The 14980-nt window shown below is 42.9% G+C and overlaps 1 protein-coding gene across 1 annotated transcript in view; it reads right to left on the reverse strand.

Moving 5' to 3' along the window:
* lmbrd1 (LMBR1 domain containing 1) overlaps positions 1-14980 on the reverse strand; it is a 53428-nt gene that overhangs the window by 10482 nt on the left and 27966 nt on the right. The window contains exons 8-14 of the mRNA XM_079729715.1: positions 11770-11895; positions 10763-10915; positions 8357-8421; positions 8068-8170; positions 2932-3036; positions 1944-2093; positions 1694-1766 (exon numbers count right to left, since the gene is read on the reverse strand). Of these exons, the coding sequence (XP_079585841.1) occupies positions 1694-1766; positions 1944-2093; positions 2932-3036; positions 8068-8170; positions 8357-8421; positions 10763-10915; positions 11770-11895 (775 nt within the window). The remainder of the gene's footprint in view (positions 1-1693; positions 1767-1943; positions 2094-2931; positions 3037-8067; positions 8171-8356; positions 8422-10762; positions 10916-11769; positions 11896-14980) is intronic.

The following is a 14980-nucleotide window of genomic DNA, read 5'->3' on the forward strand; positions in this document are numbered from 1 at the left end:
ACATAAAGAAGAAATATGGAAGGATGTGAGTGAATGGCAATACAAGGCAGGAAAAATAACATGGACTCTCTCCAACATTCACATGAGGACACAGAAGAAAGCGTGACACTTGTTGACCTCTAGGAGCTTCGCTTCGTTTAAATACTGTCTGCAATTACCATCCTCAATGACCCAGTTCCATGAGCCTTCATGATCCGGCAACAAGTGTCTAATAGCTTCTGTATAATAACCGTCTTCAGAACTGTGTAAAAATAGCCAGATTCAGACTACCTTTCTTAAGGAATCGGGCCGCCCTGTTCCCTAATGATCGATGATTTGCCTAATATTTAATTATGAAACAGCTGGGAAGAATGTCCATGAAAAAAAATATATATTATTACGAAAACGATATTATTCATTTTTAATTTTATATTACAGAGAGAAGGACCGAGAGACAGAGAGAAGGAGAGAGAGAGAGAGAGACAAAGACAGACAGACAGACAGACAGACAGACAGACAGACAGACAGACAGACAGACAGACAGACAGACAGAGAGAGAGAGAGAGAGGGAAAAAGAGGGAGAGAATCAGAGGGAGAAAGACGGAGACACAGAGAGAGAGTCTGAGACCACGAGAGAGAGAGAGAATCAGAGACAGAGAGACTGGTAAAGACCTCGCTAATCAATAATGTCCCACCTTTACGAAGCCTTTTGCTTTCAGAAAGGCTCAGTATGCCATGGCATCCTATCCTCACGCGGCACTGAGCCACCAGCGAGCGGTCTGATCTAATGTTATCCTCCCCGCTGACTGTCTGATCTTTCTCCCCTGTTTGGTGATACAAAATGTGCTCCATACCGCAAGGCTCTGCTCAGAGTCCCAGCTATAGAAGCAAATAACTGTCGTTATCACAAAAGGCGCAAACACTGCAAAGCGACCACCTTGAGGGTGAGGGAGAATAGTCTCGAGGTGAGGGTGCTCCATTCCCTGCTGAAAGGCTCCGGGTTTGATGCCCATGGTCCACAGCCTACCTATGAGCCTCCTTGAGCACAATGCCCTAACCCCTCCAGTTGCGTCAGATAAAAGTGTCTGCCGAAGGAACAAATAGTAAAAGAAGTCGATGCAGGAGCAAGGCTGTGAATTTGTTCAGTAAGAAACGCCAGCTTTTGATGCCGATTCAAGTCTTTCCATTCTTTTATATATTTCAAAAGCCAGTTTGTTATGAGACTTACTCATCTCTGAACATTACCACATGACAAAGACAGGGTTAGATATGTGATATATATAACACGTCAACTTTATGCCAGGGAATGACGCACACAAATTATGCGATTGCGTAAGCATTTCTAACCAATAAGTAATTTCCAAGTAAAGCCTTTGCATTAGAGGGCTTGTGTCATTTATTTTCTGATGAATGGAATAGGCGCGATGCATGGGCATTTGTGTCTTCATGGTTTATTAAGCATAATGTTTGTTGCCCATGGGGTAGCAAGAGGCGGCCGAATGCATTAGTAAATATTTACCCTTGGTATTAATTCAACTGTTAAATATTAAATGATCATATAAATTACTGAAACACACTCACAGTGTTAGTTCTTCCAAGGACACGAACGGGACCAGCCCACCACTTTCACCCTTTAATAATTTCTCTGGTTGCGGTGGGGATTCTCCGCGATAACGTGCGCAAGCATGCCTTACTTGGGAGGACACAGCCTTACCTTGGGGGGCGTCAGCGTCACAGACCCTGGTGGTGAAGTTCCCCGTGGCCTCTCCTTCTTGGGGCGCATGGCTCTGTTCCAAAGACACCGCAGACACGCACGCTTTTAATGCAACACCGCTCTTCACACACTCGAAAGACCACCAGTTCAGTGATTCAGCAAAACCAGAGAAAGTGAGCCTTCCAGACACTCCCCCTAACGGGGAACGCAAACAGAGCATCGATCAGGGCGGTCCCGGCGGCGGTCGTACCTCGGCCAGGTACTTCTGACTGCCGTACATGACGTACTGCGGGGCCAGGCTGTAGATCACGTAGCTGGTGTGGAGCACGATCAGCAGCAGGATCATGCACAGGAAGAGAAGCGCCTGGGGACGCGTCTTCTTGGGCCGGATCTTGTACAGCTGGAGAAGGAGAAGGAGAAGGGGAGAGGGGAGATGGAGAGGAAGAAGGAGAGGAAGATAGAGGAGGAGAAGGAGGAGAAGAAGAAAGAGAGGGAAGATGGAGAAGGAGAAGAAGAAGAAGAAGAAGAAAAAAAGAGGGAAGATGGAGAAGAAGAAGAAGAGGAGAGGAGAGGGAAGATGGAGGAGAAGAAGAAGAGGAGAGGAGAGGGAAGATGGAGGAGAAGAAGAAGAAGAAGAAGAAAAAGAGGGGCAAGATGGAGAAGAAGAATAAGAAGGACAAGAAGAACAAGAAGAAGAAGAGAGGGAAGATGGAGAAGGAGAAGGAGAAGAATCAGAAGAAGAAGAAGAAGAAAAAGAGGGGGAAGATGGAGAAGAAGAAGAAGAAGAAGAAGAAGAAGAAGAAGAAGAAGAATCAGAAGAAGATGCAGATGAAGAAGAAGAAGACGATGAAGAAGAAGTAGAAGAAGAAGAAGAGGTAGATGTCAGAAATAATGGAAAGAAAAACTAAACTTAAAGGTGAATCATAGAAAAAAAAAAAAGCCTTTATGACTATGTGATATTTGAATAATTGTGCTCATTGACTATATTTACTTTCAACTTCTAGTATCCAAAGCGACTTCAGAAAAGTGTCATTAAGTAGCAGGTAGAGGTTAGGCAGGTGTGTAGGTAGGTAGGCTGGTATGTGGGTTGCAAACATTGGAGATCGAACCCAGTCCCTTTTCGATGAAAGTCAAACACCCTGGCCAGCCAACGACCCTTCACACAATTGTAACACATAAAAAAAAACAACCCTAATAGTTAAAGAGCTATGTGCTTGGTGTGTGCCGTCACTTCGTACCCGTATCCAGAAGAACCAGATGCCCATGTTGCGGATGCCCGCCATCGAGGTGAGCACAAAGTAGACGGTGATGACGGTGATCAGGATGTAGTCCAGAGGGAAAACCTGAGGGGGGCAGAGGGAAGGTTGAGCTCCGACTCTCTCCGAGGCTTAGTCATCAGATACAAGGTTATAATTACATCCTGAGGGGCAGGCGAACGCATGAAGATAACGGCCAACCCGCCGACTTTCTACACCTCTTTCTGGTGTGTGTGTGTGTGTGTGTGTGTGTGTGTGTGTGGCGGTGTGAGAGAATGAACAATTATTAAGACCACAGTGCACACTCCAGGTCCAGGTCAATAAGTCCAGAGAGAAGACCAGTGTTGCGGTCCGAGGCTACACACAAGTCAGCATCTTCTTGGTGTTGGGAGTCTTACAAACAAATGTCCAGAGATAGCCCATCAAATGCCTTGATTTATAATTGATGAACTAGATGGATAGGACACAGATGACTATGGATCTTCAACAGGGGGTCCGTGGAGGTACTGCAGGGGGGGTCGCGAAAGTTTTGGTCAATTAGACATTTTTTTTATGTTCCCCCCGCAATTTTTTTCACTAATTGAAATTTCTTTAAATACACATTAACATGAGTCCAACACACTAGCCGCGTTTACATGGACACTTTTGATCCGATTTCTAATTGGAATAGATCTATTCCTATCATGCGATCTGAATGTAGCCTACTATATATATGGCATTAACAAAAGTGGTAAGCGTACGTTTGTATGTCTCTCGCGCACACCTAAAAAGAGGGGTGGTTCGCACATCCAAAGGCAATCCACAGGTGCTAGACAATAGTATTGAATATAAGAAAAAAGGAGGGCGCACACCTGACACATCTGGACTGGTTGCGACATTTTTATGCATTTAATTTTAATGAAAGCCCAGCAAGAGAGAGCTTTTCTCTGCCTGCTCCTTCAATTAAGAAGGACAGCACAGCGACGTCAGTTTCTCGTCCGGTCTTTATATCTACCCCCTCCTCCGCCGCAAACAATACATATTAGGATGAGAGTGCACAGCCAAGACTGTTGGGAGAGAGAGAGAGTGCTGTTATGTAAGGGATAATGTACAGAACGCCGGTCATTATCGGGAACATAAGCGATCAGTAGAGAAATAGTCTGCCAAAGACGTTGACGTCGCTTAGCAACCGGACGCGCTGGGGTTGATAAGTTTCCGGACTACTTGCGGAGTGAAGAAAGAAAGACACTAACAAACATCACAAAACATCATTTTCGTTTCCACATTTATCTGTTAAAAATGTCCATTTGAATAGCTTTTATGCTTGATTACATGCAATGACAGACATCGTTGATCTTGGCAGGTATCAGTTTATTATGTTATGTTATGTTTATGAATGGCAGTGGCATGGCCACCCTACTCACTGTACCTTGCACATGTTTGAAATAAAAACATGAATATATGAACCTGTGTATTATTTGAATATCTTAGTATTGAATGCACAATAACAAGGTACATTTATACATGGCAATTTAGGACCAGTTTAATATAAAACACAATTTTATACAATATCTAGGAAAGACATGGAGGAATTCGCTCCATGTCTCGTTTGGGGGTCCTTGGCCTGGAAAACGTTGCAGACCCCTGATTTAAATAATTAAGTTGTTTACGAGCAGAAGGTGGATACAAGGGGATTAGGCACCTTCATCAAAACCATCTGATACCTCAGTATATTAGGCCTACAACCCCATAATATACCAATGAATTGTTTTTTAAACAAAGTAAGCCTGTTAAAGCTACAGTATGTAGGATTAAGCGCCACCAGACTGAAAACCACCCCTCACCTCTCCCATTCCAATGACTTAGTAGAAGCTACGGTGTCCTGTACTGGCCTGTAAGGTGCCAGTAGGAACTTCTTAAATGATGTTATTCAAGAAGTAGGCCAGCTGTATCTCAGGAGGTAGAGGGGGTTGACTACCTCCTGAGATACAGCTGCAAGGCTTTAAGTTCCATCCCCGGCTCCTCCTAGCTGAGTGTCAAGGTGGCTGAGCAAGACACCTCACCCTGACTGCTGTCGACAAGCCGGCTGTCGCCCTGTGTGGTGACTCCGCCCTCAGTGTGTGAATGTGTGAATGAATGGTTGTAAGTCAATGTATACGACAGCATCAAGTAGTCATGTGTTCAGGTTCCTTAAAAGATTTATAACTAATATTTTTGTTATTCAGTCTGGAACACTATGGGTCATGGCCTACAAGTAAAATAGAGTTAATGATAAAAGAAATCCTTTTCTAAACGCGTCCTTTTCATTCTGGGCTATATTCTGGACATAAAAATCCTATTTTAAGGCAACAAAATCATAGCAATTCATATTGTGATGGGATTACACAAAAATTAAAATATACTTGCAATATACTATGCATATTATAACTTATTTCCGACAGGTCAGTGCCGCTGGATGAAACTATATTACACACATCGCACCGTTGATTAAAGCGGCATTTTGAAGAGCTCTATTTCTACAATGAGAATATATCGTCGATGAGCACACTAATGGCTGAGGGTCATATTTCTAAATATTGGCCTCAGACATGTAATCAATTCCACTATCCAGCCTGAAGAGAGCCCAAATTGTTCATTCCGTCAGTCATTCCACTGTCTGTATGCTTGTGTGGAATGAAGGCTTCAACAGTAGTTGTTATGTTCAGCTCCTTGACATGCGACTGTGACCTAGACCAGGGCTGCAGGGCGACTCAAAAGCACTGGCATTAAATCGAAACGATAACAGTCACAGTTTTACGTTTTATTGGTAATTGTAGTGGTGGCAAATGTGGCAGTTCTAAATGTGGAAACTAAGCGCTTCTTCGGATTAATAGCTGTATGTAGACGAGTGCAAGTACCACATTTATGATGTTGGTGATGCAAATAAATATATGCATTATAGGATGAAGATGGTTATATCCGTCACCTACACTACGGGCCCTATCTTGCATCCGGCGCAATTTACTTTCTACACTGACGCATGTGTCGTTTCTAGTTTGCAACTGGCGCAGAGCGTTCTTTTCCCTCCACCGCCACGCGTCGGTAAATTAGGGAATGATCTTGCACCCAAAGGGGCGGTTCGGCAAAGGAGGAGGGGTGTTCTGGCGCAAACGTTCCCTGGTGCTATTTTGCAGTTTCAGAAATCACTTGCGCCACAAACCAGGAAATACCTGGTTTAAAGTCAGTGGCACGATGTTCAGATGCTATTTTAAGGGCACATGCATAATGTTGCTTGTGCACCTCGCGCATACACTTTGCTTCTCTCATCTACCTAGCCACACATTCTTGGTAAATTATTTGGGAAAGAACAGCTGATACAGCGGTAATAAGTTGTACTTTTAAATCAATGCATCTGCAAACACCGTACGGCAAACACATATTTTCTTGACACAGACATCGTGTACAAGCCCATAACTTTAAGGATTGATGAGTATTTGATCGTGAAAAAACATCGTTTTACCGTGAGTGAGTGTTAAAAAGAATGAATGAATGCGGGCGCGCGTGGGTGTATGTGTAAAAGAATTAATGAATGCAGGCGCGCGTGTGTGCGTCCATCTGTTTAAACACACGCAAACTAAACACATAACGCATAATACGGTCCATGGCAATGTATATTAACGGGGGGACACATGCATATTAGGAACACAAGTCAAAAACGATATTGCATACTGGTAAGAAACGATGTTTGTTAATGTATTGCGTATATCATTAAATAGAACCACAGTTACCGCATATCACATGTGTGTTAAGTTTTATTTGCCGAAATATTTTTGAGGACTCAGTATCTCTGAAGTCGTGGAAGAAACCGTTATTCCATGTATGAATTAGGCCATATTATTTGGCCATAGACTGAGCCATTTGAAGTTTGAAATTCATGTGGTCATGCATCTGTCTCATCGGAGACTGCAAACGCTCTGTCAAAATATCAACTCGTCACTCTCAAATGCGCTAATGGGTCTTAAAGGGAATGGGAGATGGCAATCTCATTGGTTTATTACACGTTACGCCCAAACCACACCTACGGGTAATTAGGCTACTTCAGAACAACCCTTTTTAGATTTGCGCCGGGCGCAAGAGTCATTTATCCGCCGGTAAAATAACAACATCGCCATAGAACCGCCCACAAAGCTACTTGCGCTTGGCGCTTCTCACTTGCGTTTCAGACCGTTAAAATAGGGCCCTATACATTAATGATTTATGGTACCCTACAGTGTCGGGAATTCACAAGTTATTTTAAACATAAGAACGCCATTTCGGTGTTGATTTGAAGTGGGTTTTAAACATTGTTACCCCAGTAGTAAACTGCAAGGTTAAAATATGCCCTCTCACAGCTGAATAACAAATGGTTCACTGTCATGATTAAGTCAAACCTGAAACTTTAACTACTCTGACAAGTCAATTAAAAGGATGATTCTTATTCATAGGGTTTCGGCTGCCAACCGTTTGTTGTATAAAGAAGAATAGAGCTCAAACGACAGCATACAGAAGTCACCATGTACTTAAAGACTTAAGGATTCCATTGTATCATTTGGCATTTAATTAGTGAAAGGTCAGGATTCATATGCCAATGTAGAAGTCTCAACAAGTGTTAGGATTGGTGGGAATGTAAGGCCCACCCACTTGGATTTGGTAACAAAAAAGCGACCAGTGTAGTTATATATTAAAATAGAATGTGTCATTTGTCAACTTAAAATCCAAAGCATTTATTTTTTCGAAAATGTGATACATAGATGTGTAACGTGAGCGCAGTGCTGGCCTACCAAGGTACGATTCTAAGATAGCATGAAACGGGAATTGCGTTGTACGTTGACAGCTCAATGCGTGAAAAAAAGAAACTGACAAGGTTTTGTGACGGTGACATAAAGGTCTGTGTGGGCGTGCGTATCATTCGAGCCGCACATAATACCAATGCCGGCCTTGGGGCATCAAAGTACCGCGTTTCTATGCCAAATCAAATTCAACACACTTTTTCCCTGCCCGATCTTGTGATCACGCCTTAATATCCTGTTTGTTTGGATTGCAGATGGCGGAGGTATGACAGGCGGGAGACAGGTGGCTGTCACTGAGTCCTGAAGGTCAGAGCGGAGGATGTTTACTCACGGGCTGGAGAACCAGAAGCAGCTCATTCAGGGGATTGGTCAGATTGGTGCCAAAGATGATGAATCCAGAGCTGATGCCAGCGGAGTGCAGTGCTTTGTCCAAACTGACACACACACACACACGCACACACACACACACACACGCACACACACACACACACACACACACACACACACACAAAGAATGTCAGCTTCAATAAAAAGCCACTGCACTGCATGTTGAGGTGAATTAGATTTGACTTGTTTTGGATTCAACCAGCATACTGTAACTTGTACCGTGCTCCACTTACTTGGAAATAAACAATGAGACGATGAACACCAGAGCGACGATGATGAAGAAAACACCCAACAGTATCTGCAGCAGGAGAACGAGGAGAAAATAAGCACAAGAAACACTGGGTGAAATGAGGAATATCAATAAATAGAAGGGACAATTTCTTGCTCTGTGAGCTCACTCCATAATAGGACAGCAGCTTCTAAAGTGGACCTGCATAACTCATATTTGGGACATGTAGTTAAGGCAAGACCATTTGGCTTGGCACAGTGCAGTCTGGCACCACTGCTCAGGATGACAGTAGGAAGCAAAGGCACAGTTCAGACAGAGCAAATTAGGTGACAGGGAGGAAGGCAAGCATGCCTTTACATCTGCTCTCATTCAAATGGCCCTCAAACCTGACGTCCTTTCCCTGCGTTGTTCCTTACTTTTTCAGAATTCAGGTTCCTATTAGAATCCCCTGTGCGTCTGCAGTGGGCACACTTTTAGTTTCAGGGATGCTCTGGTAAGTTTGGTCAAAAAACAAGTACCGGAGTACAAATAGTTTAGATGAATTTAAAACAGCATTAAAGGGCACAGATTTTTACCACCATTTGGAGTGGGATTAGCCATTGAAAGCAGTTTCAAAATCTGCCTTGCCCTCTGACTTAGTGACATCACAAATGGTAATGTCCATGTAGATGTGTGCTTAAAAGATCAGCCTACCCCAATGTTGCAACTGTCTAACTCTGTTATACAAGATAGTTAGTTAAAAGCCATCAGTTACTGCACTACTTAATAACCCAGTCAAGACAAAGATTCTAACCTATATAAACCACCAAGTACTCTTCACTTCTCACTCTTCACAACCACTACCATGCTTCTTTCCAACAACGGAAACTGACCTTTGATCTACCCACAGCACATTTCTATAGGTACCTTCAGTTAGGAAGCGACTCAATAGTCCACGTGTCGAACATAAGCCCCTCACTAGACGGCATCCTTCGTCATGCACCTGGCATAAAGGGATCTGTCTCGTTTCTGCATGATACTCTACAGACCAGCGTAGTAATCTCGGACGTTAAACAAAACTGATGGGGAACAGGAACTCAATACAGAAATCTCTGAAGATGCCTGGGAGGCAATTCTTGATAGAACACACCATCGCTCTAGAAATGCCAGGCACTGCTTAGTACAACTCAAGGTAGTTCACAGCCTCCATTATTCAAAGTCCAGGCTTCACGCCATGTATCCAAATGTCTCCCCCATGTGTGACAAGTATAAACAAGAGTATGGAACTCTCACCCACCCGTTCCAGTCTTGCGGAAAGCTAAAATTCCTCTTGCACTCATATGTTTGACATATCAAAAGGCGTAGGATAAAACGATTGATCCAGACCAATTACTTGGTATTTTTGGATCAGTGGTGGTTAATCCTTCCCTTAATAAATATGAAGGGCAAGCCACCTCTCCTGTACATTGTTGGCCAAACGCCTCTTCCGACAACAGTGGAAGTCGGTGCCCACGATTCCAGCAGTGGCTTAGAGCCTGGGGAAGTTGCTCCACATGGATAGACTTTGCTATAAAGTCTACCACAGAGGAATCATCTTCCTGAAAACATGGCAACCCCTATTTGACCAATGGGCAGCTGCCTGCGAGAAAGATCACGCCTAGTTTGAAAGCCCATGCACCTGAACGCATAAAGTATATAATATTGAATAATATCTAACCCCAATGTATACTGAACACTTTCTACATTTTGAAGGCTGTCAACGTTTCTATTTTATGCTGGCATTGGAATTATAACAGTATTTTATTTAAATTATATATATTTTAAATTTCTTATATATCTATAATTTTAATTATTTTATTTGGTATCTCCTTGAGCCATTTACATTGCGTGTGGGGCATGTATATTTGGTCTTCCAGGGTGGGGGAGGGGGGGGTAAGATCGGAGATGGGGTGGGCTTGGGTTTGTTAAAGAAAATAAGGTAAAATACTGCATCACTTGTATATGATCTGTCTTGCATTGTTCCTAAAAAAATTAAATAAAATAAATGCGATCAGTTAAAAGTAGGTTTAAAACAAGTAAAAGGTGAATATGCATCCACCCTAAAGCTTTCTAAACCACTCAGTCCGGGAACTACTTCTGCGGTCCATCACCTACTATTTTAGCATATTAAAAGTACACATTTTGGAACAAGGTGAGTCCACAATGCACAAATCACATTAAAAAAGCTAAATTATTAACAGGTACATTCAAAACGTTCTGCATAGGGTATCAAGCTGTTCCAAAAACACCAGCGGGATACTTAACCACTGCCACCCGCTGCGGACCACAAACTGGCAACGGCTGATGTAAGAAGAAAAGGCCAAGGAACAGAGAACCGGGTCTAAGTATAGAGGCGTGTGGCCGAGGTACTTATTCCTTAGTCCAGGCTCACCTTAAAAGGTCTGAGCGCACTCCCCACTTTGGTACAGCAGTTTCTCTCGGCTATCTCCAGATGGCGGCCCCGCCGCTGTAGAACCTGCAGTTTGCCCTCGAGTGTCTGCAGGCTCCGTCTGTCCCTGGAGGAGAGGGGCCGTCCGTCCTTACACTGGCCACGGGTGAAAACATACCATGGTTAGAAAGGGGTTTTAATAGATCATTGCGGATGGGATGTTCCGCGAGGCGGCACCACAAAGAGGGGTGCATTTTCATCCGTTTCAAGGGTGGACTTTGTAGGATGTTTCAAAGACAAATTGTGTGTTGTGGTTGTTGTTGCTGATAATCACGTTCGCGGTTCTTTACAATGTAGAACAACTCGAGTGAACGCTGCAGAACGCTGCTGTTCACAATCTTCACATCGCATTTGTCCTTTGTAGGTTATTATGTATCCAATGAATAAAATACATACACACATATTCAAATTATGGTTCCTTAGTAACAGGCACTGGCATCACTTATCATCGCTTAGTACGGGATCATACGGTGTAGCAGCTTCAATGCCTAAGGAATTGTCTAATTTGTATACACTGGACTAGGTCGGTGTGTAGTGATGAAACCCAACGTCAATTTCCCTCTTTGTTAAGAAAGAGAAACACATAATTGCACTAAACGCGGGTGAAGTCTTGCGTTATCTGGTTTCACCTCGTCCATTTGCTGATTTAGGGACTAGGGGAGATTTCACAGCACTAGTGATTGAGAAGTTGCCACTGGCAACTAATGGATTACTATAATAATACCCCATTTATTCATGTTTTTGCTCTCGTCCTTGATGGCTAAGTAGAGCCATGGATCCATATGCTGTAAGACCATCATAAAGGAGATGCGTTGAATGAGTGTAGGTGGCTGTTCCTGTCTTGAATCATACGTTAAGCATTCCTCCTGAGGAATTTGTCTACTCATAGGGGGCACATGTTAACTCTCGTGATGTGCTTGATAGGATTTTCAGTAAAAAAAACAACAAACTTTGGCTTTGAGTTTCTCAATCTGCTGCTCGACGTCTTCGATCTCGTCTGTGTTCTCGAGGAGTTCGTAGGCCACACTCCTGGTTCCCTTGATCAGATTCAGAGGCAGCACCGACATACCGTAGGCCTAGAGAGAGAGACAGAGAGAGAGAGAGAGAGAGAGAGAGAGAGAGAGAGACAGAGAGAGAGAGAGAGACCTCTATTAAGTCCCCATGTTATTGTCTCTGTGTTGAGATGAAACATACGTTTGATTACACGTGCATCCGCCCCCGCGGAGTCGGCCCTGCTTGATGACAGACCCACTGCACGTAAGGCGTAACGCATAACAACGGTCTAATGAAGGGAAACGTCTACACACAGACTACTAACGAGCACAAACAGAGCAGGCCATATTTAAAAGTCATTGGTCTGTAGGAAAAATACATACATTTATTTATTTACATGAATGTGCAAATCTAATATAAGTGTGCAAGGGTTATTGTTAAAGGTGTAGCAAGCGTTTGGTGATGACATGAGCCACTATGACCCTGCTGTTAATTCACAGCTTAACAGTGCCCCCATGTGACAGTAATACCCCCTACGCTGTGAAAGACATAAATGTATGAATACGTAATGGGAGGGATGGATAAGGTGTGAAGTGGTTGCTATGTAAAGGAACATTAATAAAGAGCAGCCATCAGGTGCCATCAGCACTACCATTTAGAGCAGATCAATGGATAAGAGACATTGAGATATAGAGAAAGAAGGAGAAAGGCAGAAAGACAGAGAGAAAGCTCAAGACAGATAGATTAACATACATAGATCAAGATAGACAAAGATAGGGAGATAGGGAGATGGATCGATCGATAGGCATAGAGATAGGTGGATAGACAAATATAGATCATCAATAGAGAAAGCTTGAGGGATATCGATAGGGAGATATAGATCCAAAGATAGACAGATCAATAGATGATTAGATAGGTCGAGAGATATAGAGAGGTTGATTTATAGATATAGATAGTGCGATATATAGGTCAAAAGATGTAGACCAATCGATAGATGGATAGATAGATAGAAAGAGTGATAGAGACAGAAAGGGACATATCATAGGGAAAGCGACAGACTGCGACGGACAGACAGCAAGAGAGACGAGGACATAAATATGACTAAAAGGCACAGAGGGTTAGAGCCGGCTGTCTGGCTCAGTATTGGCTGTTCGAACTTTAATTAAAAAGGAGGGACATCACCGATACCGGGAAAGAGATAAATCAATACAGGATGAAAATAAACGTCATAGCCCGGCTGCAGTCCTGCTACTTCTGGGTGCAGACTTGCCTTTCCCTTGTTGGAACAGAGCCACTGTTACGATTCATAAAAACACAAAAGGGTCTTTTCAGGCAATTAAACAATAACCCCGGTTGAGGGACGCGGTTCATATTTGTCTTTTAAAGACTCGGGAGGAAGGATTGAGTGCCGTGTTTTATCTCCTAAACCAACTTTGACTCGTTTCTGATGTGAGGTGTAGCATTAGGCGAGCCACGCGGGATACTAAGTCAGGCTAGACTATTATTAGTCGCTGCTGTGGATCTCTGCTACAGGCAATGTCGACTCCTGCAATGAATCATGGCGCTCTTAAGGCCGAGGCATGTCCCGAATATCAAACGCACTCATAAAAGGAAAACCTGTCCCAGATCCCCCAAGAGAAGCACTTCCTTCTCTTCCTCCATGCGTGAGAGAAAACGCAATCCTGGAACAGGTGTCGCCTGCTATACCGGGCCAGACCCAATGCACGCCGCCCAGACATAATAACTACTTATTAGGCGTGTGATGAAAACCCATTGAATACTAATTAAAGAGAGGACGCCGTACAGCTGGATGGGGGTGAGGGTGGATGAAGGAGGCTGGATGGATTAATTTTAAATTGTGTTGTGTCACTGAGGAATGGCTAAGCAGGTAATTGCAAATTGAGATTGGGCCTCTCGACATGCTGCATATAGACGCCGCACAAAAGATGTGTTTTCAAAGCGTTTAATTCGGTGATATCTGTGAAGTGTGTTATACATGCTTTTTGGTGTGCTTGTAATGAGATGAGAGATACAATGAGCTAAGCATGAAGATATACAAGTATTAATATTTTTTTCAGGGAAATTATTTGCAAGGGCATTTTATTGGTTTGATTCAATATATTAATGCAGACAATGCAAACATTTATTGGGTTAAAATAGAAATAATATATGTATAGTATATATATAAAATTCTCGTATTCAGATTACACAGCAAATATAATAAGCAGAAAGGAGTTAACACAAATATGGTGTGAATAAAGTTGATAATGAATACCTACAATATGAGGCAGTTTCCCTCTCTTTTTATTAAAACTTGTGTGTATCGGTCTATAAACGTAATTGTTGTAGTAGTTTCCTCTGCCCCCTAGCCATTGTCCCACATAATGTTGTTTTAAACCTGCACTATGTTAGTTTACCCATTAGCATCCTCTAGTGGCTGGAGTGGTTGCCATAGTTATAGCAACACAATTTTCAGATGATAGTTAAATTGTCCGGGGGAGTGGGGGCATTCCATGAGTGCTGACACAGTATAAAATAACTTTTATTCATGCATCACTCGCCTTTACTTTACAGGTGTTCCTAATAACCGTTAATTAGCCTACATTAACAATCAAAAGCTGTTCACTCATCAGAAATACACATGCCACCAAAGCAACGGTAGACAGCCTATTATTTCACACGCAGTACAATAAATGGAAACATGACGTACATGATACAAAGTAGCTAGCCCCCGGTAACATGTAGACCATGACCAAATACAAAGCTTGTGTGCAGGAAAATGTTTATGTGTTGCTGGGCAACAGTCCAGTCCCAGTCCAGTTGTGGAAGTATTTGTGTTGGCGGAGCCACATCAATAAATAATTACACTAACAAATTGTGATCTGTTTTCGCTTATCACTGTTAACTATTGTTCTTGTAGAACTGTTTTACGGATGTGATTATCTTGGTCACTCTGCGTATCTACAACCAAACACAAAGAAACACAGAGAAAACAAATTACCAACCCAATTATATGTTCGGATTACCATATTTTGGGGAAATAATGCAGCGGCTTGCATCCTGATTTTAAGAACCCAAAATGTCGCTGCGGATCATTTTCCGGTGCAGTGCGTAGGTCGGTTTGCAAACCTCAAAGAATAAAATCTGTGCCTAGTTCAGTGATTTGTG

The sequence above is a fragment of the Pollachius pollachius genome (genome assembly GCF_949987615.1).
Source record: "Pollachius pollachius genome assembly, chromosome: 2".
NCBI lineage: Eukaryota > Metazoa > Chordata > Actinopteri > Gadiformes > Gadidae > Pollachius > Pollachius pollachius.